General features: G+C 39.3%; 1 protein-coding gene across 3 annotated transcripts in view; it reads right to left on the reverse strand.

Annotated features, from left to right (window-relative positions):
• Positions 1 to 24,860, reverse strand: part of VPS13B (vacuolar protein sorting 13 homolog B) — a 607,742-nt gene that overhangs the window by 117,669 nt on the left and 465,213 nt on the right. For all 3 annotated transcript variants that reach the window (XM_070391987.1, XM_070391986.1, XM_070391988.1), the window contains exons 37-39: positions 20,938 to 21,140; positions 14,440 to 14,641; positions 13,920 to 14,104 (exon numbers count right to left, since the gene is read on the reverse strand). In XM_070391987.1, coding sequence (XP_070248088.1) covers positions 13,920 to 14,104; positions 14,440 to 14,641; positions 20,938 to 21,140 — 590 coding nt within the window. The remainder of the gene's footprint in view (positions 1 to 13,919; positions 14,105 to 14,439; positions 14,642 to 20,937; positions 21,141 to 24,860) is intronic.

Raw genomic sequence — 24,860 nt, forward strand, 5'->3', positions numbered from 1 at the left:
TCAATAAAGCTGCAAAAAATGCTAATAGCATGATAGAACCAAGATTTGTAACGTTGACTTTGATGTAGCATATGAAGGTGTTGCTATAAAACATGTAAGGTTCTCAAGTTTGACTTTTTTTCTAACTAGGAGTTGAATTTAAAAATTGGCAGTCATGCATGCTTGAAAATATAGGACATAAGTGAACTTTTAGACCCATGCGCCTTTATGAAAACGATGGGTAAATAATTTGTGGCTTGTAATCAAAGCTCAGTTTCTCTCCAACATTCAGAATCTAGGGCAGAACAAGAGGCAAACTGGCACCTGGGGAAGGTAAGCCCTTCGAGGAAAGTAAGAACTGCTAACACAAAGCACCAACTATGCGCTGGACATTGTTCCTCTTCTCACATATAGCAATCGGTTATTTCACCCAACAACTCAAAGAGGTATGAACTATTATTAGGCCTAATTTATAAGTGACGAGATCCAGATTCTATGCCCTTGACAGTTGGGTTATATGGCCTCTCTGTCTTCCTTTTCTCCTGCTTGTTACTTTCTTCAACAATGTAGCTTTTAAGAATTAACTTATACTTCATGAATAATGGCATTTACTGTGACTCTAATGGGGGAAATATTTCTATTTCTGGGGGGAATAGCCTTGCTATTTGAGGTAGAGTAATTCATAAACAGATTATTATAGACCATCAATTCATATTTACTGTCCTTTCTTTCTTTTATCCCCAAACCTTTTTAATGCAGAGCAGCAAACATCAAACACTGACGGCTAAGCATAGTTCTTCGTTTCCAGAGAGAAGTGCCCCCCACCCCTTTTAATGCAAGAGTATTTAATTGGAAAAGAGAAATAGGCTAATAAAATTTCTATCACCAAATAAAGTGACAGGACAGAAATGACTTCAGTATTCTTCCAGTTTGCAAATGTTTTCCATTTACTTTAAAAGCATGTCTTATTGACAGATTCCTTCCCCACCTCTCATTTTTTTTAAGTGCAGGGAATGCTAGCATTTTAAACTACAGTATTATTTTATTTATTTATTTATTTATGTATGTATGTATGTATGTATGTATGTATGTATTTATTTATTTATTTATCAGAAGTCTCATTTGCTTTTTAAGTTTTCACTGGGAGTCCTGCTTCAGCAGACCATTCACCAATGCACTGGGGAAGGATATCTCACTGCAGCACAGACTAAACGATGGGTTTCACAAGTAGGCAAGAAGCACACAGGTCCCAGGGCTGGCGAGCACCTAGGTCCTAGGAGATTGAGACGTCAGCAGGGACTGCTAGTGGCCGGTCTCCCAGGAGCTCTCCTGCCCTTCCTCCTCAGCAAATAAGTCCCAATGTCCCCTTTAAGTAGGAATAGCCATGTGACACAATTCTGGATTCTGGGATGTTGGCAGCATGTGTACAGGGTGGGGGTTCCAAGACCTATCCTTGAAGGAAGGAGGGATGCTCTTTTTGGCCCCTTCCTCTTTCTGTGGTTGGAATGAGGACAAGACATTGAAGCTGAGCAGCCAGGGAGGAGCAGGTGCTGGGACAGCGGAGCAGCAGGAAGCAGGGGCCTGGGCTTCATGACCAGGTAGAGACTGTCACTGTCCTAGACTGCCTACCTGTGACTGCTCAGCTGTGCTAGGAAAAGAAACGTCCGTGTTGTGCAGCTGCTGCTACTTTGTATTTTCTGCCTCATATCTGAACCGGATCCTCATTGACACAGGGCTCAGGAGCTGTGGCAGTGTTTCCTCTGGTGTTGCAATTCTTTTTTAAAAATAATATATATTTTTATTGATTTCAGAGAGGAAGGGAGAGGGAGAGAGAGATAGAAACATCAATGATGGGAGAGAATCACTGATCGGCTGCCTCCTGCTTGCCTTCTACTGGGGATTGAGCCTGCAACCCAGGCATGTGCCCTGACCAGGAATCAAGCTGTGACCTCCTGGTTTATAGGTCAATGCTCAACCACTGAGCCACACTGGCCGGGCTGGTGTTGCAATTCTTCATCAAAGATTCACGTCAAGAAACACCAATCAGAAAGGACATACACACCCCTATGTTCACAGCAGCACAATTTATAATAGCTAAGATTTGGAAACAGCCTAAGTGCCCATCAGCAGATTAGTGGATTAAAAAACTGTGGTATATCTTCACAATGGAATACTACCCTGCTATAAAAAAGAAGGAATTTTTACCTTTTGCAATAGCATGGATGGACCTAGAGAGCATTATGCTAAGCGAAATAAGCCAGTTGGAGAAAGATGAATATCACATGATCTCACTCATTTGTGGAATATAATGAACAACATAAACTGATGAACAAAAATAGATCCAGAAACAGAGAAACACTGAATGGACTGTCAAACCTCAGAGGGAAGGCAGGGGAGGGGTGTGTGTGTGTAAGAGATCAACCAAAGGACTTGTATGCATATATATTAGCATAACCAATGGACACGGACACTGGGGTGGTGGGGGCTTGTCCTGGGGGGTGGGAGTGGCCAGGGAGGGGTCGATGGGGAAAAAATGAGAAATATGTAATACTTTAATCAATAAAAAAAGAAATTAAAAAAAAGATTTACATCAGTTACAGGAATCTATAACTTCAGGAAATTGTATGTTACATCTTGTGTGTGCTCATGTACTTTTCAAGGAGAAATGGCCATGATCATTCATTTAACTTCTTAGATGCTCAGCTTTCTTTCTGTAACAGGGAGCACAACATTCCCCTGGGCAGAGTTGATGTCAGGAGTCCATGCAGTTTGTATGCACTGCACAGCAGTGAACAGTGCCTAACATAGTGGGTCCCTCTGATTTACAAAATCTTATACAGTCTGATACCTCTCATTGAGCTTCAATATAGCAGCATCTATGACTTCTCCTACTCTCTCTCATTAACTTACCATGTTAATTGCCAAGAGCACAGGTTCTTTCTCTACAATGTCTACTGCACTCACTTCTGTTCTTCCGTACCAACTGCCCCTCCACCCTCAGCTTTACAGCCTCTGTCATCTCCTCTCTGAGGCCCCGAACAGGCCAACAGACCTTCTCATTTGGATTCCTCCTCTACTCCACATTCTACCAGACAAAGTCCTGGACTGCCAATGGTTCTCCAATACAGAGCAACTGAAACTACAAATTCAATGCTCTAGTAGTCAAGGTAGCACAACACAGAAGAAACCTTATGGATTCATACAAACCTAGGCTTGAGTACTGGTTTTACATCCTTACTTGCTCTGTGATCTTGGGAAAATGTTATAACTTCTAGAACCTAAGTTACCTTAGCATGACATAGAGACAATAGCACCCACTACACAGGTTTATAGTGAGGATAGAAAAAACATGACATATAAAAGAACCAGTTTAATGCCTGGTACATAGTAGGTGCTCAATAAATTTGGTGTTTGCTTCTTTCCCTCTTTGAAATGGACATACACTACAAAGGCATGTCTGCAGCCATCACTCCTCCACTTACCTCTTATTTGACAATGTGTGCCAGTCAAGCCAGATTATCTGCCACTTCCCAGATGAACATTCTGTCTTCTACTCAATTCTGAAATTTGCTCATACTGATTATTTTTTCAACTGTTCCCCCCTGCCCCTATTTTATCTGATGGAATCCTACTCAGCCTTCAAGGACCCTCTGAATTACCATCTCCTCCATGATCTCTCTTCCTGATATTTCCAGTCCGATGAAACCCTTGTTTGAAGAGGCACATTCTCGTGTGTCTGCTATGAACTTCATAGTTTGTATTGCCTTGATCTGTGTACTTGTTATCCCTTCCAAAAGACCATTTGCCTTGAGATCAGAACCAGAGCCCCATCCACTTCCGTGTCTCTCATGGCCCTAGCCCAGGCCCTTTTATCTGTATTTACTGAGTTATCTCAGGTGGAGCACTTTTAATATCTTCCCAGACCCCCTGTCATATTTCACAACATTGTGAAGACAGGATGATTGAAAGTGGGTTCAGGGAACACTCTATTTTAGGTTCCCCCTCACTGTCAAAAGAGAAGGCAATGACTTCTGGATGCAAAACTCTTAGTAGTGGGCCCAGTACTGTTACCCATAATTCAAAACCATTCATTACTGTGTCCACTGGGTGCACACAACTTCCCTTTATTTCCTAAGAGTCTGGCTCTGCCTCTTACTTCTCCAAAGCCCCCAAGACTTCTTTGTCTTTTCTGCATTTCAACAAGAATGAATCTCCTCTCTGCCTTTGAGTCCCCCCCTAAAATGATGGATGGGAGCTAAGCCTTCTGGACACGTCAGTACAGCTGCCAATGGGAAGGAGGTGCTTATAAAACAAAGTTCAGGATTCTGTGAACATATGTGCAGCTATAAGTGATCCGCCCATCACAGCTGGAAAGAAACACCCAAGAACGCGTCCCTTTATTCTCTGTAAGCTGCATAAAAGAGGCAGATCACGTTAGATTGCGAGTATCTCTGGGTTCTCTCCTGCAGCGTCACCAGAGCTAACATAACCTGGCCTACCAGGCCCATGTGCTCTAGCGTCACAGGAAGCTCGTAAAGCCAGGTTTAAAGCACAAAAGTCTAGTTTTTAATTTATTGGGTCATATCGAGTATTACTGTCTGACTTGGAACATTTTTCCGTGTAATTAATAACTAGATTCAAATCCATACAACCATAAGGTTTAATGAAGCTTTAGTTCAGTCTGTGGATACGTGTGCACGATAAAATGTTACTAGAATACCAAACACAATTAAATCACCACTAAGCTACAGACATTAAGCATCACACATTGTAAACTCAATTTCAAAAATAGCAAGTATTTTCTATGTAAAGTTCTCACACATCATTAGAGCTGGGGGAGGATCCAGAACCTGTGCAGCTGCCTGTGAGCCACACCGTCCTATGTTAGGAAGGAAGCACGGATCAAGACAAGGTATCGCTTAAGCATCTTGGGGACAAGAAAATATCTCATGTGTGTCAGTAAAACACACGTGAAGCTTGCCTAATCTGTATGTTGGGAGGCTGCGGGGGAGGACGATGAGAAGATTTAAACAGTGATGTGAGGCTTTTCTCCAGATGCAGATGGCCTTTGATGTGCAGAGAGAAACAGCTTTGCCAGAATCTGCAAAGGGAAAGGCTGAGAAAACCATAGCAAGAATGAGTCAACTTTTCAGTGAGGCAGTCTTTCTAGAGACCCTGTGCTGGGGCGATTCTCTAACCACAGCCCATCTACAAAGACTCCCATAGAGCTGAGCACACCGTGCAGCCTCAGAGCCAGTCAGGCTGGAGAGAAACGCTCAGAGTGAGGCCAGTACTGACCCTGAGTGTGGCCACAGGTGCAGTAAAAGAGAGATGATATAGAGTGGATCCCTGGAGGTAGCTGTAAGGTCACAATGAATTCACAGCCGTGCTGGTGAGTGTGACTCCACACCCATGGCCGTAGTTGAATGGGCCAAGCTCCTGACAAAACCAGTTCAACCAGGGAAGTGGAACTGGACTGGAGATTGAACTTGGACCCTGGGAGCTGTGGGGAGACTACCAGGTGGCCTAGAAGCTGGGCGGGGGCAGCTAGCCTGTTAAAAAGGAAGAAAAAAGCAAATATGGGCAAAGAGCAGAGAAAGTGAAGGGAGCAAATATTCCCCTGGGCTCCTCTCTTCCAGTCCTGGCCCCATCTTTCCAGAGGCACAGCAGCATTTTGCCCTTGGTGTCCTCAGATACAGTGGGGAGACCCTGTTTTGCTAAGCCAGCTTTAGTGCCAGTGGGGTTTCTGGGTTTCTGCTACCTGCAACCTAGAGGACTGTAGCTGACGTACCACCTGGGAAGCACCTGACCCTGTAGCCACGGGAAAGTGCTGTCTTACAGTAGCTGTTCTCAGTCGGTGAGAGCAGGCCATCAGTCACTGCAGAGGCAGCATTCGGACAGTTATTGCCATTAACAGCCTAGAATCAGAAAACTTTTTCAGAAACAGGGCTTCCCAGGTCTCATACAGTAGGACCCAGGTTTTTTAACCGATTGCTAGGATGACGATGATGACAATAGTCATGAGAGCAGCTACCATTTATCGAGTGTAATAATAATAATAATAATAATAATAATAGAGCCTTTAACTGTGGAAAGCACTGTGCTCGGTGCTTTACCTGCATTATCTCTGCCCCTCACAACTCTTGAAGGCAGTGAGAGCACACGTTTGCTTGGAAAGGCTTGTGACACAAGACATAATAACGATGTCACCCGGGAAAGACCAGCATGCAGGGAAGGCAGGTACCATAAGAGAGTACTTAGCATGATGGATTCACCATAATTCAAGATCTGGCCACTGACCTTGCAGTCTCAGAAAATTTTCATGGTGTCCTAGCACTGACTGGATTTAGGAATGCTGACTCATGCAACAAAGTTCACAGGAGACTGATATATAAACCAGATGCCAAGTTATTAATTTACCATGAGGTGTGTAACTGCCAAGGAGCCTGGAGACGGATGCTGGTCAGAGCAGTGTATGGTTCTTCCTATAGAGACAGACTGTGTTGGGAGCCAAACTATGAGAAGGTTGTTTGGGTGGTTGGATGATCTGAATATTAGACACGGAGATTGGACAGCTGCTATATTCATCTCCATAAATGGGATTTAGCTGACAGGTAAACCACACAGACACTTGGGTACCAATTCTTTGGATGTTGCCAGGAGGGCTTTTGCCAATGAATAATTCCTTGAACCTCCTAGGCTTCTAGAGCTGACCAGCTCTCCTTTCTGAAGGAAATATTCTTTCTTGAGATCTCCCCAACCCATCTTGTGTGTCTGGGAGTCCTTCTATTTAAGGTTATTTTGTATATCTTTGGTCTGATTTGTTGTTTTATGATTTAACAGTTTGAAGTAAAAGAATAATTTTATTTTCCTTCTTTTCACATTTCTCAACAAAGTAGCTTATTATCACCTAACATGTCATCTACAATACTATTATCCCAATGTTGTACACATAGGATGAAGAGCATGGGATCTGGAGTCTCAGAAAGACCTGGGATAAAATTCTGGCTCGCCCACTTTACATTTTATGGTAAAAGACCAGTTAATTTCACCTGGCCTCAGTTTCCCCACTTTTATAATGGAGATAATGCCCACATCACAGAATCAAATAAGATTTAATGAGGTTATGTATACAGAACACCTAGCACAGCACTGGGTATAATACACCAAGGTGACCACAACACATCAGAGCAAAAATAACACAGTTCTCAATCATTTAGATTCTCCTTGGTTTCTAAGTATACAATATTTTTTGTTCATTATTCTTCCAATATGATTTTTGTAATCATATTAGTATAAAAAACTAATTTCCCTAACTTATGAACCAAATAAACCAAAGTGAATTGGGAACAAGTGCCTTGATTTCTTTGGCTTCCTGTTCTCTTCCACCAGAAACAAACAAATGATACAGCTTGCCTTTGTCTTTTTTCCTTCTTGTTATCCTTGTGAAAATATCCTTTAAGGACTCTAGTCATGATGTTTTCATATAAGAATTCTGCACCAAATTTTGAAGCTTAAGAGTGCGTTTATTTTGTTTGTTCATCTCATCTGAGGATATTTTTCCCATTGATTTTTAGACAGAATGGAAGGGAGGGAGGGAGGGAGGGAGGGAGAGAGAGAGAGAGAGAGAGAGAGAGTGTGTGTGTGTATGGGGGGGCGGGGGAGACAGAGAGAGAGAATCATCTATGTGAGAGAGACACATTAATTGGTTGCCTCCCACACGTGCCCTGACGAGGGCCAGGGATTGAACCCTCAACCCAGGTATGGGCCCTTGACTGTGAATCAAACCTGAGACCCTTCTGAGCACAGGCCGAAACGCTAACCATTGAACATACCAGCCAGGGCAAGAATGCCTTTTTAACTGAGAAAGTCCTATGAAATCATATAGCTCTAGTAACAAATTTATTCTCTCCCGCCGCCCCTCATTAATTCCACGTACTCTTCAGATGTCAGAATTACACGATTCTTCCTGTATAAATGTACTGGTCTATGCCAGTGATGGCGAACCTATGACACACGTGTCAGAGGTGACACACGAACTCATTTTTTCGGTTGATTTTTCTTTGTTAAATGGCACTTAAATATATAAAATAAATATCAAAAATATAAATCTTTTACTATGGTTGCAAAGATCAAAAAATTTCTATATGTGACACAGCACCAGAGTTAAGTTAGGGTTTTTCAAAATGCTGACACGCTGAGCTCTAAAGGTTCACCATCACTGGTATAGGACATCAATGTAGAAATGTTTACTAGAGAAATTCCTGACATTAATTCTTATAGCTTTCTTTTTAATCCATAAAGTATATTATCACTGCCAAACTCATCCTCCGTTTTCCTTCTTTAATTTTGTTCCCCATCTGTTTAAATTGCTTCAGCGAACCCCATCTACTTAGTGTTTGTCTTGAATTGTAATGCTGCAGCTTTATACTCCTACGGTCCTTGGGGGAAAGATGATATTTAGTTTGGCCTATTTTCACATACCAAATGAAGATATCTAAAAATTTAGTGCAACAGACAAATGCAAATAAATAAGAAAACAAGAATAATACAATATTCAGAGAATAAGAACAAGCACCATGATGGAGCTGGGTGAGAAGGAAATATCCGTTTCCAATTCTGCTACAGAGGCTGGATGAAATTGTACAATCTGGGAACCTGGGTGCTTCCAGAATGGAATCCTCAGTAGGCAGAGTACCCAATGGGATGAGAAGAGAGCAAAACTTAGTCCCCACCAGATACGGTGCCAGACATTCCTTATTCTTAAGCTCATCTAAACCACAAAACATTCGGCATAACTCTACCTTGCAGATCCTAAATATACTAACACTTAAAGTTTAACATGACAAAATTACAAACTGATCACAAAATAAGATCCTGTTGTTTTCTGTGAACTTTAATAATTTCAGGGTCTTTAGTCAGAACCTGTGATTAGTTTGATTTAACATTATAGACATGTTTTCCATATTTTTCACTACAATTGCAAAATAATTTCCATAAAGTCATATGTTAGCCTATCTATGCATCCCGTTATCAATCACAGAAAGATGTGTAAACAGGCAAGTAGAAGCGTTCTGTAAAAGTGAACTCTATAAGGCTAGTTTTCCATGAACTAAATGGTCCTGCAGGAAAAAGTTATCCAAATTCAATTGTTTTTAGGACTAAAAGACAAGGAGATGAACTTATCTTTGAAATTAAGAACTAGCCTCTGTCTAGGGGGCAGTGGGCTTGGCAGAACATTCAATGATCTCACCAAGAGCCTGTGTAATGTAATAACAAGAGACTGTGTGTTTATGGTAGATAATACCACTGAAGCATAACACGATGCATCCTGACATAATTCCGTTTGTAAAACCAGAACTCACTCAATATCCCCCATAAGACAATGACAAACAATGTAATACTTTTGAATAATATAAAACAGGAACACGACATTCATTCATTCAATGTATTTACTGAGCATCTCCACAGCAGTGGATACTCTAAAGGACACAATGACAAATGAGATCAGATCATTTCCTGTGGAAACCTACAGCCTAGGAGGGAGACATGATAAGGACACGTAGTTAAAATGTGAGGAACAGGGCGAGCAACAGCGTAACAGGTGCCATGAAGGGTTTTGGACTTTAGAGGAAGGGGGCAGATTTTTGCAGATGGTGCCCAGGAAAGGCTTCATGAAACAGATGGCACGTGGCCTGTTTGGAGGTGGGGCTAGGATTTCAGCAGAAAAGGGGAGATTCGAATGAAGAGAGGGAAGTGGAGTGTCACAGGCTGGTTTGGGGGTGCTGACAGGCCAGCTGGACTACAGCATAGATGGTGTGTAAGGGAGTGAAAGGCATGCTGGGTGGGAGGTGGGGGACTGCAGACGGGTATCAAGGTCAGTCTTGTAGCGTGAAAGAATGCCTGAAGGCTATTCTCAGGGAAGGGATACATTCCCCCTGCACTCTGAGAACATGTAGGACGTTTGGAAGGGAAAGAGATTGAAGGCTGGAATTCCATTACGGGGCTCTTTTGGTGCTCCAGGCATTCGCTTGTGAAGGGGGAGTCTAGGGAACTCACTATGAGTAACGCATGCGTGTGTTTTAACTATAATATTTCACTTAATTCTCATGACAACTCTGAAAAATAAATAACATTAACTCCGGGGGTTCAGATGAGGAAATTAAGGCTCCAAGAGATTACTAAGGTCACTGAGTTAATGAAATAAAAAGGGGAGGGAGCAGGACTCGGCAGTGGGACTTTAATGTCCACATCATCTGCATGATACCACTATGATAAAGGGCCTTTTTATAAGCTCCCTCAGTGCAGGCTCGGCAGCTCAATATTGTAGGTGTGCCTCTGGTACAGACCTAGAGAGAATCACATGTCGCACGAGAATGACTCTGATGACAGAGAGTTTCTCCTTGGAAGTTGCAATCAGGGAGATTCCTCTGCCCCAAGTGACCAGGGAAACTTCCCTGCTACACTGAGAGCTTCTTATGAGTGGATGCTGCCTTACCTGCCTTGGAGTCCCCAGGAGCCCAGGGAAGTACTCAAGGAGAAACTGTCATCATGAATCAAACTTGTGATTCATGCAATATATTTTCTATTCTGAACAGACATTCCAAGGACACGAAATAGTTTGTATGGTTCTAAGATAGCAACCCTGAGAGTTATTTCCACATATTCTGCTCCAGGTCTGGGATATATAGTAAGTTCTCACTTAAAATCATCGGTGGGTTCTTAGAGCTGCACCAAAACAATGTATAATGAAACCAATTTTCCCCACAGGCTAGTTGACATGAACAAGAGGTAAGGTCCCACAGCATCACATCAATGTTATAACAAAACAAGGTTATTCGAGGACCTGTTATTCAAGGGTTGGACCAGGACCTGAGCAGCATGGCAACTGCTGCCTGACCTGCGCTGCTCCGCCAGCCTAGCTGTCAATTCCAGGTGCTCCTTCCCACCACTGGATCAAGCTCTCCCTTTCTGAGTGGATGCTGCCTTACCTGCCTTGGAGTCCCCAGGAGCCCAGGGAAGTACTCAAGGAGAAACTGTCATCATGAATCAAACTTGTGATTCATGCAATATATTTTCTATTCTGAACAGACATTCCAAGGACACGAAATAGTTTGTATGGTTCTAAGATAGCAACCCTGAGAGTGGTTGCACCTATTTACAGTCGGTGCAACCGTGTCTTGTTCTTAGGCTAGCACCCCTGTCTTTGAACTCTGCTCACATCTCAGTTCCTGTCTCCCTAACAAGATATGGAATGTGGCATGACCTCTCTAATACCAACGCTTTGCTTTGCTTGTGGAAACCGGCCAGGTCCACTGTCTAGGCTTCTGGAACTGTCCCCATCTCCTGGCCTACCCCAGAGGGCCTGCAGAGTCATCAGCCCCCTGCTCTTTCGGGTCTAGCCTGTGCTTCTGCTTCATGAGAAGAGTTCTGAGAACAGTCATCGTAGCGTGGAGATAATCTTCATACTTACATAGTACTTGCTCTGTGCCAGGCATTGTTCCAGGTATTTTACAAATATTAATGCCTATAATCATCACAGTATTAACAGCCTCATTTTATTGATAAAAAAAAGGCAAAACAAAGAACCTGAGGCTGAGAGTTTAAGTTACTTGTCTAAGGTGACATGGTTTGCTAGAGGCAGAGTCAATAATACGAATCCAGCATTCTGGCTATAGTTCATTCTCTTAACCCCTATGTGCTCCTCCCTCCCTCTCCAATGACAGTGAGAAGGTGAAGTACATATCATTAGTGAATGTATTTACCATCTTAGCTGCCCCATTTTCTACACCTGGAATAATACTATCACTAACAGTTATCACATTTATGTTCATAAATATATTAACATTTAGCTATAAATCTGATCCCCAAAATCAGTTAGAAAGACCTTACATGATGCTTAAACTTTGATACATGAGTATTTTCATTTTGATTGAAAATACCACAGATGTTCTGCATTTAGGGATGTCTAATAAGATAGTAGGGTTCAAAGATATTGCTATTTTAATAGCAAAAATTATCCAAGAATACTGGCACAGAAGACAATCATGAATATGACATTGATGGGAGGGAAAACAAATATGAAGGTTTAAAAATCAAAGGAGAGTTACTTAAAAGGTCTCAGCATAATGAAAAAAAGAATCAAAGTACAGACTGTCGACATCTGGCAAACTGGATAGTTCTGTACTCTCTAGTTCACTTGACAAAATGATAACACATCATGGTTATCAATTCAGAAGTGAACGTCTGACCACATGTATTATAATCAGGAATTTTAAAAGGAATTAAATAATATAATAATACCTATGCTAATATGAATTTTGAACTGCTCTGATTTATATTATCTTTATTTATTAAATATAGAGCAATCATTATAAAACTGGTGAATATCCCTATGTGCCAGAGGATGGAGATAGGTGATCAAGGCATAAAAGAAGCTTGTTTTCTAACACAAGAGATGGAAAGACCATAAGCAAGTCAATAAGTAAATGCACAGGATAATTCTGTATAGCAAAAAGAGTTAGAAGAGCCGAAACTGGTTTGGCTCAGTGGATAGAGCGTTGGCCTGTGGACTGAAAGGTCCCAGGTTCGATTCCGGTCGGGGGCATGTACCAGGGTTGTGGGCACATCCCCAGTAGGAGATGTGCAGGAGGCAGCTGATAGATGTTTCTCTCTCATCGATGTTTCTAACTCTCTATCTCTCTCCCTTCCTCTCTGTAAAAAATCAATAAAATATATTAAAAAAAAGAGTTAGAAGAAAGTAAAACAAGGTTATATAATCCAGAATAAAGTCAACTCGTCGGGATATGACCTTTGAGCTGGTACCTGAGTGACAAAGAAGGGAGCAGAACAAGAGAAAGGACACTGTATTGGCATGCTCCCTGCGCCAGGAGCACAGGAACAATGGGAGACAGGCAGGCCTGCAGCCAGAGAGGTGGGAAGGGCACAGATCATCGGTCCTTGTAGCCATGGCAGAGGGGAATTTTATTCTAAGTGTCAGAGGAAGTCAGCATAATGCTACAAGTTAGGAAAGTGGTGTGACCTGATGTACATTTTGAAAGATCATATTAGCTGCCATTTGGAAAATGCATCCTAGGAAGTCAAGCATGGAATCAGAGAGACCCACAGGAAGCCCCTGCAGCAGGGAAAGCTACTGTAGTAGGGAACAGAAGACGGTCGCTTGGACGTAAGGTGTTTCAGTAGAGAAATAGATGGAACGGGGACGTATTTTGGAGGTAGAGTAATAGGACTGGTTGATGAATTAGAGGCAGGGGGTTAGGGAGGGTAATCGGGAATGATTCCTGGGCTTTGAGTGGATGGTGTGTGATCTAGTAATAGGTAGAAGACTAAGAGAAAAAAATTTTAGGAGAAATTAAGATTCATAGGATATTAGTAAGCAGAATGATAATAGAGTGATATCCACAATGACATTTACATTAAACTCAGGGAAGTGGTAAGTAACAAACTCTCATAAAAATCATATGGCTTATGATCACTGGTTAGATTTCCTGTTAGCCTATTCAAGCCCCAAGACCATCTTCAGTTCTGGAAATGAAATGAAAACTTAGTCATCCATTCTGGCTTTATGTGGGCATACTTTATTTTAGAGAGCAGTTCTAGAAATGCTGAGGAGTTGCGAGCACATGATAGGTACTCAAAAAAACATGTGGTGAACTGAATGACACCTATTTGTTTTAGAGACTATGTAATCTACCTACAATAGGACTAAGAGTAGAATTGAGAACTCTCAAAATTGCCATGTACTATGAATCTGAATTACATCAGTCCCTTATTTTAAAATATTCTTTGTGTGTACATATGTGTGCATTTCTCTCATATACTATTGTTAGAAAAAATAGGTATGCTCCAAACATTTGTCTTAGTATTGAATTAGCACTTTCCCACAGAGTTTTATTTTAAAATGGATAGTCATTACTTACCTGCAGCATATCACCAAGGTCTGCTGTGCTAATATCCGGATCCTCTGTGGTGTTGAAGGGCACAGGAGTTATCCGCACGAGGGTGAGCACCCTGGGTTCTGGATACCTCCATAGCATCATTCCCGGGCTATCTTCGGTTTCGTTGTAAAACAAGACTTCATAGACACCAGGCATTTTCAAAGGTTCTGTTAAATGGAAGTATAATTAACTGTATATTTCTGAAGGGAAACATTTTGGTGTATGACAGCAAGAAAAAATTATGAGGATAAAAGTAAAATTATAAAGAAGCTGAGTAGTCAATTTTATGGGTTTGAGATGGGAACAAATCAAGAATTTACCCTTAAAATATATCAAATGGTAACTTACTATTTTTTGTACTTCAGGTATTAATGTACTTTTTCAAGTGATCTTATTCTGTTACCTCTTAGTAAATGTGCAGCTAAACCTGCACACACATGTGCATACACACACATGCGCATACACACACACACACACACACCCTGAAGCTGTTATTACTTACCGGCATCTCTTATATACTGAAAAAGACCCGTCCGCAGGTCATCGGAACTTTGTTCACTTTTAAATGTCTGGTTCTTTTCCACAGGAGGTGGCACATGTGGCACTGCTTCAGAAACTTCAACATTTCTCTCCTCATTAAGGTATCCATTGAGTAACTCATGTAGAAGAACTAAACAATTCAAATGTTCTTGACCCCAGAAAACCTTTAAAACCAGATGAAAAATTTTAGTGGCTTTAAAATATAAACATTTCATGAAAATAATTAGGCACAATCATATCTGAATTAATGCAAGACTGCAATTACATTTAATGTAATTACTGACAATAAGTAAACTATAATTTCTAAGTAATTGGACCTATAGGATGTAATTCTATTGCTTGAGTAAATATATAAAAACAACAAAATCAATTACATCATATATTATGTGAATAACAATCAATTTTAAATGCTAAATTAATGATGAAATTATGTTAATGTGAGGTAATGTTTATTAACTTAGCTAAGAGGGAAAAGAACACCTATTGTAATCTAAGAAAAGGCAATGAAGATCTTCTAAGCCAAAATGTTAAAATAAAAATAATAATCTTGTAGAATAGCTTCCTAAATTTTGTCATGAGATTAAAAAACACATATTGATTATAGGGTTCTTTTCCTTGCATTTTTATTTTTAAGAGAAAGAGAGATGGAAGATGCTAAATGAACCTGAACTACTCAAAAGCCTCCCAACTTCTGTGTTTAGTGAGAATGTGCCCATACACAGTATTCCACAGCACAAACCAACTGGTCAGGAGCTATAGTAGAGTTTCAGAACAAAGATATTAGTGTTTCTTATGAGAGAGACGATCAAGGTCCCTTTTTCTACATGTGAAGAATATTAATCTATAACAGAAGTCTGACTAGTGGGTAATAATAATTGTGGATTCAAAATGTCAATAATATTATATGTCTATGAATATATTGGATAAAGGCAGCACAACTATTAATTCTAAGAAAACCGTAACACACACACACACACACACACACACACACAGAGGTAGAAAAAATTAACCCTGTACCTTGTAGCTAAGTTTAAATCCTGGGTTTGGGTTCTGCTCTCTGGAATTAAGGTATCTTAGAAATGAAGGTAAGAGATATGATACTAAGTCTATTGATACTAAATCTATCTAGGTCAGTGGTTCTCAACCTTCCTAATGCCGTGACCCTTTAATAGAGTTCCGCATGTTGTGGTGACCCCCAATTTCATTGTTACACATTGAACATAATGAAAGCATAGTGATTAATCACAAAAACAATATGTAATTATATATGTGTTTTCCGATGGTCTTAGGCGACCCCTGTGAAAGGGTCGTTCGACCCCCAAGAGAGTCGCGACCCACAGGTTGAGAACCGCTGATCTAGGTTCTCATCAATATTATTTTTGGATCTGAAAAGATAGAGATAAGTGAAAAGTCAAATCGAACACTGCTCCAGCCTTTAAATTGTGAAGAGACAGTCATCTTTGTAATATAGAGATGATCTACCTTGGTTTTGCTCATTGTTTTTTTATTGAAATTATTGGGTGACATTGGTTAATAAGATCATCTATGTTTAAAGTGAACATTTCTATGAGACATGATCTGTATATTGCATTATGTGCCCATCACCCAAAGTCAAATCATCTTCCATCACCATAAATTTGGCCCTTGCTCTTTTTTTTTTTAATGTGGAGTTACTTTGCTGCCTTGAAAAAAATGGTAATACAATTAATGTTCTTGATAACACAACACAATACCACATGTTTATTGTTAAATATGTGAAGATTTCTAATAGATGTGGAAAATTTCCAAAGCAGTACAAAGCAAAAGGTTATTAGGATCCCCCCCACATCTAGATCTGTGTCAGTAAGAACGCTGATGAAAAAGTTGGAGCAACTCAATTTTAAGAGAATAAGAAATTAATATATAATATGCCTCCATTATTCACACATTAGTCATTTCCATTTTCTATAATTGTGGATTTCTTCAATTTTTTAATTTATATCAAATTTGGGAGGTATCAACTCATATAAAGAACACATTAACAGGAAAAATAAGAAAACCAGAATAGGTCAATAACAACTGATGAAATTGAAGCAGTAATGAAAAAACTTCCAGCAAACGAAAGCCCTAGTCCAGGGAGCTTCACAGGGGAGTTTTACCAAACATTTAAAGAAGAACTAACATCTGCCCTCCTCAAATTATTCCAAAAAATCCAAGAGGAAAGACCCTTCCAAGTTCTTTTTATGAGGCCAGCATTATCCTAATTCCAAAACTAGATAGAGACACTACAAAGAAAGAGAATTACAGGCCACCATCCCTGATGGACATAGAAGCTAAAATCCTCAACAAAATAGCAAACTGGATCCAGCAATATATTAAAAAGATCATACACTATGACCAAGTGGGACTTATTCCAAAAGATGCAAGGCTTGTACAATATTCACAAATCAATAAATGTGATTCATCACATAAACAAATTTAAAGATAAAAATAACACAATCATATTGATAGCCACAGAAAAAGCATTACACAGTCCTAGCCCGTTTGGCTGAGTGAATAGAGCGTCGGCCTGGGGACTGAAGGGTCCCAGGTTCGATTCTGGTCAAGGGCATATACCTTGGTTGCAGGCACATCCCCAATAGGGGGTGTGCAGGAGGCAGCTGATTGATGCTTCTCTCTCATCAATATTTCTAGCTCTCTATCCCTCTCTCTTCCTCTCTGTAAAAAATCAATAAAATATATTTTTTAAAAAAGAAAAAGCATTACACAAAATCCAAGATCAACTTTTCATAAAAACTCTGAGCAAAGTGGGAATAGAGGGACCATACTTCAACACAATAAAGGCCATGACAAACCTACAGCCAACATCATACTGGATGGACAAAAAATAAAACCTTTTCCCCTAAGAACAGAAACAAGTCAGGGATGTCTATTTTCATCACTCTTATTCAACATAGTACTGGAAGTACTGGCCATAGCAATCAGACAAGCAGAAAAAATAAAAGACATCCAAATTGGAAAGGAGAAAGCAAAACTGTCATTATCCACAGATGACAGGATATTGTACATAGAAAACACTAAAGACCACCAAAAAACTACTAAATTTAATAAATGAATTCAGCAATGTAGCAGGATACAAAAGTAACACCCAGAAATTGATGGCATTTTTATGTAATGAACTTTTAGAAAGAGAAACAAAAACACACACCAACAATCCCATTTACCATTAACAAATGGGATTACCATTAACAAAAAATCAACTACTTAAGAATAAACTTAACCAAGGTGGTAAAAGATCTGTACTCAGAAAACTACAGAAAATTGAAAGAGACAGAAGAAGATATAAACAAGTGGAAGAATATACTGTGTTCATGGATTTGTAGAATTAACATCATTAAAATGTCCATACTACCCAAAGCAATCTACAAATTCAATGCAATCCCTATTAAAATACCAGTGGTATATTTCACAGATCTAGAACAAATACTCCAAAAATTTATATGGAACCCAAAGAGACCCTGAATAGCTCTGCAGCAATCTTGAGAAAGAAGGACAAAGTTGGAGGGATCACAATACCAGATATCAAGCTATACTACAAAGCCACTGCAATCAAAACAGCCTGGTCCTGGCATAAGAACTGGCATATAGATCAATGGAACAGAACAGAGACTCCAGAAATCAACCCAAGCCATTATGCTCAATTAATATTTGACAAAGGAGGCAAGAGTATACAATGAAGTAAAGACAGTTTCTTCAGCCGAAACTGGTTTGGCTCAGTGGATAGAGCGTCAGCCTGTGGCCTGAAAGGTCCCAGGTTCGATTCCGGTCAAGGCCATGTACCTGGGTTGCGGGCACATCCCCAGTGGGAGATGTGCAGGAGGCAGCTGATCGATGTTTCTCTCTCATCGATGTTTCTAACTATCTCTCTCCCTTCCTCTCTGTAAAAAATCAATAAAATATATTAAAAAAAAAAAAGACAGTCTTCAATATGGTGTTGGAAAAAATTGGACAGGTACATGCAAAAAAGTGAAACTAGACCACAACTTACAGCATACTCAAAAATAAACTCAAAATAGATAAAATATCAGACATTTCACATAACAGAATTTTCACAGATATGTCATCTGGGCAAGAGAAACAAAGGAAAAAATAAACAAATTAAACTACATCAAAATAAAAAACTTGTGCACAGCAAAAAAAAAACACCAGGATCAAAATGGAAAGTGAACCCATTGTACGGGAGGAACATGTTTGCCAATGATACATCTGATAAGGGGGCTAATCTAAAAATATATACAACTCAATAAAAGGAAGACAAACAATCCAATTAAAAAATGGGCCAAGGACCTAAATAAATACTTCTCCAAAGAGGACATACAAGTGGCCAAGAGACATATGAAAAAAATGCCCAAAGTCACTAATCATCAGAAAGATGCAAGTTAAAATGATAATGAGGTAGGTACCAACTCACCCCTGCCAGAATGGCTACCATCAACAAATCAACAAACAACAAGTGCTGGTGAGGAGGTGCAGAAAAAAGGAACCCTCGTATACTGCTGGTGAGAAGCAAACTGGTACAACCACAATAAAAAACAGTGTGACGTTTCCTCAAAAAATTAAATATGGAACTGCCATTTGACCCAGTGATCCCATTTCTAGGAACAGATCCTAAAAAGTCTGAAACACCAATCAGAAAGAACATATGTACCCCAATGTTCATAGCAGCATTATTTACAATAGCTAAGATCTGGAAAACATCCCAAGTGCCCATCAGCAGATGAGTGGATAAAAAAGCTGTGATATATTTATACAATGGAATACTATGCAGCTATAAAAAAGAAGGAGCTCTTAACCTTTGAGACAGCATGGAGGGACCTGGAGGTTATTATGCTAAGTGAAATAAGCCAGTTAGAGAAAGACAAATACCACATGATCTCACTTATATATGGAATCTAATGAACAAAATAAATTGACAAACAAAATAGATCTAGAGACATGGAAGCATGCTACAGACTGATGAATCTCAGAGGGAAGGGGGTGGTGCAGGAAGCGATTAATTCTTTGTTTAGAGCCAAGTATAAAATGTGTGAGGGTTTCCAACTTATTTCCCGAAAATTTTCTTTATTGTTGAAAGTATTACAGATGTTCCCTTCCCCTCAAACCCCATTAACCTTCTCATCCCCACTCCCAACCCCTTCCTAAGCCTTCACTGCACTATTGTCTGTGTCCATGGGTTATGCATTTATGCATGTAAGTTCTTTGGTTAAAGGTTGCAATGTGACTTATATGTCAAGTGTTAGTGATCATAATTTTCTCTAAGGAATCTGCTATTAGAAAATGGTTCTCATATATTGTTGATGAAACTGTGCTTGAGATATGTCGACTACTTTGTAATTAGAAAAGTGTACACATTAGGAAAAAGTTATTCATGACCTAGCAATTCTGCTCCTAGTCATGTATCCAAGAGAAATGAAAACATGTCTACACAAAAACTTGTACACAAATGTCAGTAAATTGATAACTAACTAAATAAAATATGACACATACACACAGTGGACTAATTTAGCCATAAAAAAAGAATAAAATACTGGCACCTACTAAAAAACGGATGAATCTTGAAAACACTAAATGAAAGAAAATGCTAAGTGAAATAAGCCACTCACAAAGTACCATATATTTACATGAAATGTCCAGAAGAGTCAAATCAAACAGAAAAAAAATTGGTTAGTGGTTGTATAAACCTAGAGAGGGGATTAAAGAATAATGGGGAGCAAAAGCTAATGAGCACAGGGTGTTGGAGTGTGTGTATGAAAATGTTCTAAAATGGATTGTAGCCCTAGCCCATTTGGCTCAGTGGATAGAGCGTCGGCCTGCAGACTCAAGGGTCCCAGGTTCGATTCCGGTCAAGGGCATGTACCTTGGTTGCAGGCACATCCCCAGTAGGGAGTGTGCAGGAGGCAGCTGATCGATGTTTCTCTCTCATCGATGTTTCTAACTCTCTATCCCTCTCCCTTCCTCTCTGTAAAAAATCAATAAAATATATTTTTAAAAAAATAAAAAAAATGGATTGTAGTGATAATCACAAAACTTTGTGAATATACTAAAAAATCAGTGAATTATGCACTTTAATTAGGTAAATTGTATGGCATATGAATTGATAATATCTTTCTCACCACATCAACATTTAAAATTTAAAAAAATTATATTGATTTGAGGAAGGGAGAGGGAGAGAGATAGAAACATCAATGATGAGAGAGAATCATTGATAGGCTGTCTCCTGCATGCCCCCACTGGGGATTGAGCCCACAATCCAGGCATGTGCCCAGCCTGGGAATCTAACCGTGACTTCCTGGTTCATAGGTTGATGCTCAACCAATGAGCCACATCGGCTGAGGCAAGTTTTAAAATGTAGTGAGAGTTCAAAAAATGAATAAAGGCTCGCTAAAAACTTATGGGGAAAATATAGAAAATGCCCACATACCTGTAGAAGACCCCCACTCAAATCTATGGATATTTTGGGTATAGACTGTTCTGGGCCTGGGTTGCCACTGTGTTTACACCACCTAGCTTCCACATCGGCAGCAGCACAACATGGTCCTATCAGAATCCGGCTTTTTTCTCTGAGACTTGTTTTAAGGAGAAAATCATTTACGCTGAGTAGAAATGATGACCCAAGAATTACACCTGAAAAATACAAAGAAGTGGAGAGGAATATGAGAAATAATTTTTCCTAATAAAAAAGTAAGTTTGGGCAAGAATTTGTAGTTTTTAGAGCATTAATTCATCCTTTGTCCTCTTTCAGTTGGCTTTCTCTCACAGTTTTATGCCATTTATACAGAATTCTAGTTACGAAGCAGGTATACCTCATTCACATTCCTAACAAAGCAATATTTGCCAAAACATTATGACTTTTTCCATGTGTGAGCATTTTAAGTTTTATGAGTAGAGACATTTTCATTAAATTGTGCTAGTTTTTCAAACAACTACATTAAGAATAAGAACAGCTGCTTCATTTGTCTATTGTTAACATGATGAGAAAGGGCAATTTTCTGTGATTTCTTACAGTAAGAGTAAAGTATATTACTCTGCTAGACACTCAAGTTTTTGACTGGCTCATGTTAAAATCAAAACAATCAAAATATATAACATGTGTTTTCTAAAAATTTTAGTTTAATCCAAACTTCACACATCATAACCACTTGAAGTTTACAGAGTCTTAAAAACAGATAGTGGCAGGTTAGATTTATGAGGAAAACTATATGCTATAGTTCAAAGTAAATATACCCAGAAAAGGAATACACTTTAAAATGTAGGTTTTCTTTTGAACTTACACTAGAAGTGTAGATCAAAACCTTTTCATAAAACCAATGGCATACTTTAAGATATTTGAATGCAAAGTTAGAGTGGTGGGTTAACTTTCCCCCAAGGAGCTCATATTCTGAATTGTCATTGTGAATATTGAATTTCACCAGACCACATTTGTAATGCCCATGGCTTATTTTTCTAATAATATTTGATCCTTAAAAGAGATGAAAGATTAAAAAACACCTTGGGCTGACAGTATACACTTTTCAAAGTACAGTAACCACATTGACTTTTCAATTCTGTGGAAACTTGAAACTTCACATACACTGTATGTTCCTACTGCAGAAATAAGATACACAGAAGACATCACACCCACCAAAGTGTTAGGGCTAAGACTTTTATCAAAAATATGATGGTGAAAATCAATTTCTTAATTTTTTTTCGTAAAATATGTTGTGGCACTAAGACTTCCATTTCATTTACATAGTTTTCTTGATTTAAAGCTATACTTCACTTAGACTAAAGGAAAACTAAACAAAATAAAAAAATAGAATCCAACCGGCATGGCTCAGTGGTTGAGCATTGACCTATGAGCCAGGAGGTCATGGTTCGATTCCCGGTCAGGGCACATGCCCAGGTTGCAGCTCAATGCCCTGAGGGGAGGGGGTGTGCAGGAGGCAGCCAATCAATGATTCTCTCATCATTGATGTTTCTATCTCTCTAACTCTTTCTTCCTCTCTGAAATAAATAAAAAAATATTTTTAAAAAAGAAACAAGCCCCCGAATAAATAAGAATTAAAAATCATCTTTATTAATGGAGTTTAGAACTTAAGTCATAACTTCCTGACTTAACTGTGTTACACTTCCTGGAACACAGTTAAGACTTCTCAACAGTAAAGATCTGCTAAATAGAAATATCAATTGATTACTCAGTAATCTGTCATAATGACATTAAAAAAGTATAAGGTTACTTCAGTACAATTATCTAGCAAATGTATGAATTATATTACCCTTTATTCTCAAATGCATGCATCATCATACTGGCCTACAATGAAATATTCAATTATCTGGTGGCAACCTTAATGTGAATGTCTTATTGGTCCCTCATAGACAAAGTGTTTAATTTCAAAGGCTCCCTGGATTGCTTATCTTCTTTAATGTTTATCATGATCTCATCACATACTCAGATTGAAAAATAGGTTTCAAGACTTATCAATTTCTATATCATTCTACCCAACTTCATTATTTTAAAATGTCAAGGAAGAGAGACCTTAGTAATCGAAGTGATTGAACAGAAGATCACACCATTTTCAAGCGTCACTAGACTGTGATCATCCTGGAGGCCAGGGCCACCTTATTCATTATAGTACTGGGCACAACAGTAGCTAACCAGGACGCACCCCACTGAAGGGAATTGGCAGTTTAGAATCTAATCCTGTTTTCACCTGTCTCAATATATTTCTTACTAGACAGTAGAAAAGAAAAGTACTTGAATCTGCCACTCTTGATTTGCGTCATAGAACACTGTATCATAGAACAACAAGGTTAGATGGAAGAGACCTTAGAAGCCATCCATTCCAAGTCTCCTTCCTCTAAAAAAAAGCACGCAAAATGCTTAAAAAAAAATTTTTTTTGCCTGCCATAACCATTTTAAAGTCTTTTAAAAAATATATTTTATTGATTTTTTACAGAGAGGAAGGGAGAGGGATAGAGAGTTAGAAACATCGATGAGAGAGAAACATCGATCAGCTGCCTCCTGCACACTCCCTACTGGGGATGTGCCCGCAACCAAGGTATATGCCCTTGACCGGAATCGAACCTGGGACCCCTGAGTCCACAGGCCAACACTCTATCCACTGAGCCAAACTGGTTAGAACCACGCAAAATACTTTTAATTTTGAAATATCAGACCTGCCTAAAAGTCGAAACAATATACAGAGTTCCGTTATATCCTTCATCCAGCTATGTAACCACAGTATGAAACTGAAATCAGAAGCCACATTGATATAATACTATTAAGTAATCTACAGATCTTATTTAAATTTTGCTAATTTTCCCACTAATGTCCTTTTTCTGGTCAAGTGTCCAAAATAGGATCCCCCACTGCTTTTAGCTGTCGTCTCCTTAGTCTTCTTTATTCTGTGGCAGATCTAGCTTTCTCTCTCTTTCATGACCTTGATACTCTTGACAAGCCCAGGCCAATTATTTTGCAGAATACCTCTCGATTTGCTTTTATCTAATGATTTCTCATTAAAATGTGGTTATGGATTTTTGACAAGAATGCCAGAGAAGTGAAGCCCTTCTCTGCATCATATTTGGATAAGTGATGTTGATGTTTTATTACTGGTACTGTTAACTCTGATCACATGCTACTAGTAAAGTGGTGTTTCAGGTTTCGCCACTATAAAGTTGTTATTATTCCACTTAAAAATAATAAAATCTGTGGGGATATAGTTGGAGATTATGCACTATCCTCTTTTACATCAAACTTTTTCTCATTAACACTGGCATCCATCTCTGGTTCTTGAATGCATCAGTTATTACTGTGGTGCATGATAATGTTGATTTCCAACTTTCTTATTCTTCTACATTTATTGATTAGTACTCTATGATGAAAAGAGCTGTTCCTTCTACCCCACTTATTAGTTCAATTATTTATTTATATCAGTATGGACTCATAGATATATGTTTTATTTTGTGGATTATAATCGAATACTCTCATTGCTTTGTTGCTTAAATGGAACCAGCGTGGGACATTAGAAACCCCTTCAAGTTGGTTCCTGTGTCCTTTTGATAGTCCCCCATCATTTCTTGGGGAACTTTTTTACTTTCTGGCCACAAGATGTTTCAGGCTCTGATGAGGTCCAAGATGCTATTGTAGGAAGACCCTGAACTCACCTCCTCCTATTGACACACTGAATATACACCTACATATAGAGAAATTCCTCCGGAAAAAGAAATGAGGAAGGATGGAACATCTGTACAACAAAGGAGGGAGGGACCACATAGAGGAGGGTAAGAGCGATGGAGACATGATAACAGCAATAACCTCACCCCTGATGAGTGAACTGCAGGAGGGAGGGATATCACTGAGGGCCC

The sequence above is a fragment of the Myotis yumanensis genome, unplaced genomic scaffold, assembly GCF_028538775.1.
Source record: "Myotis yumanensis isolate MYYU_CA2020_CCGP unplaced genomic scaffold, mMyoYum1.0.hap1 SCAF_15, whole genome shotgun sequence".
NCBI classification, from domain to species: Eukaryota; Metazoa; Chordata; class Mammalia; order Chiroptera; family Vespertilionidae; genus Myotis; species Myotis yumanensis.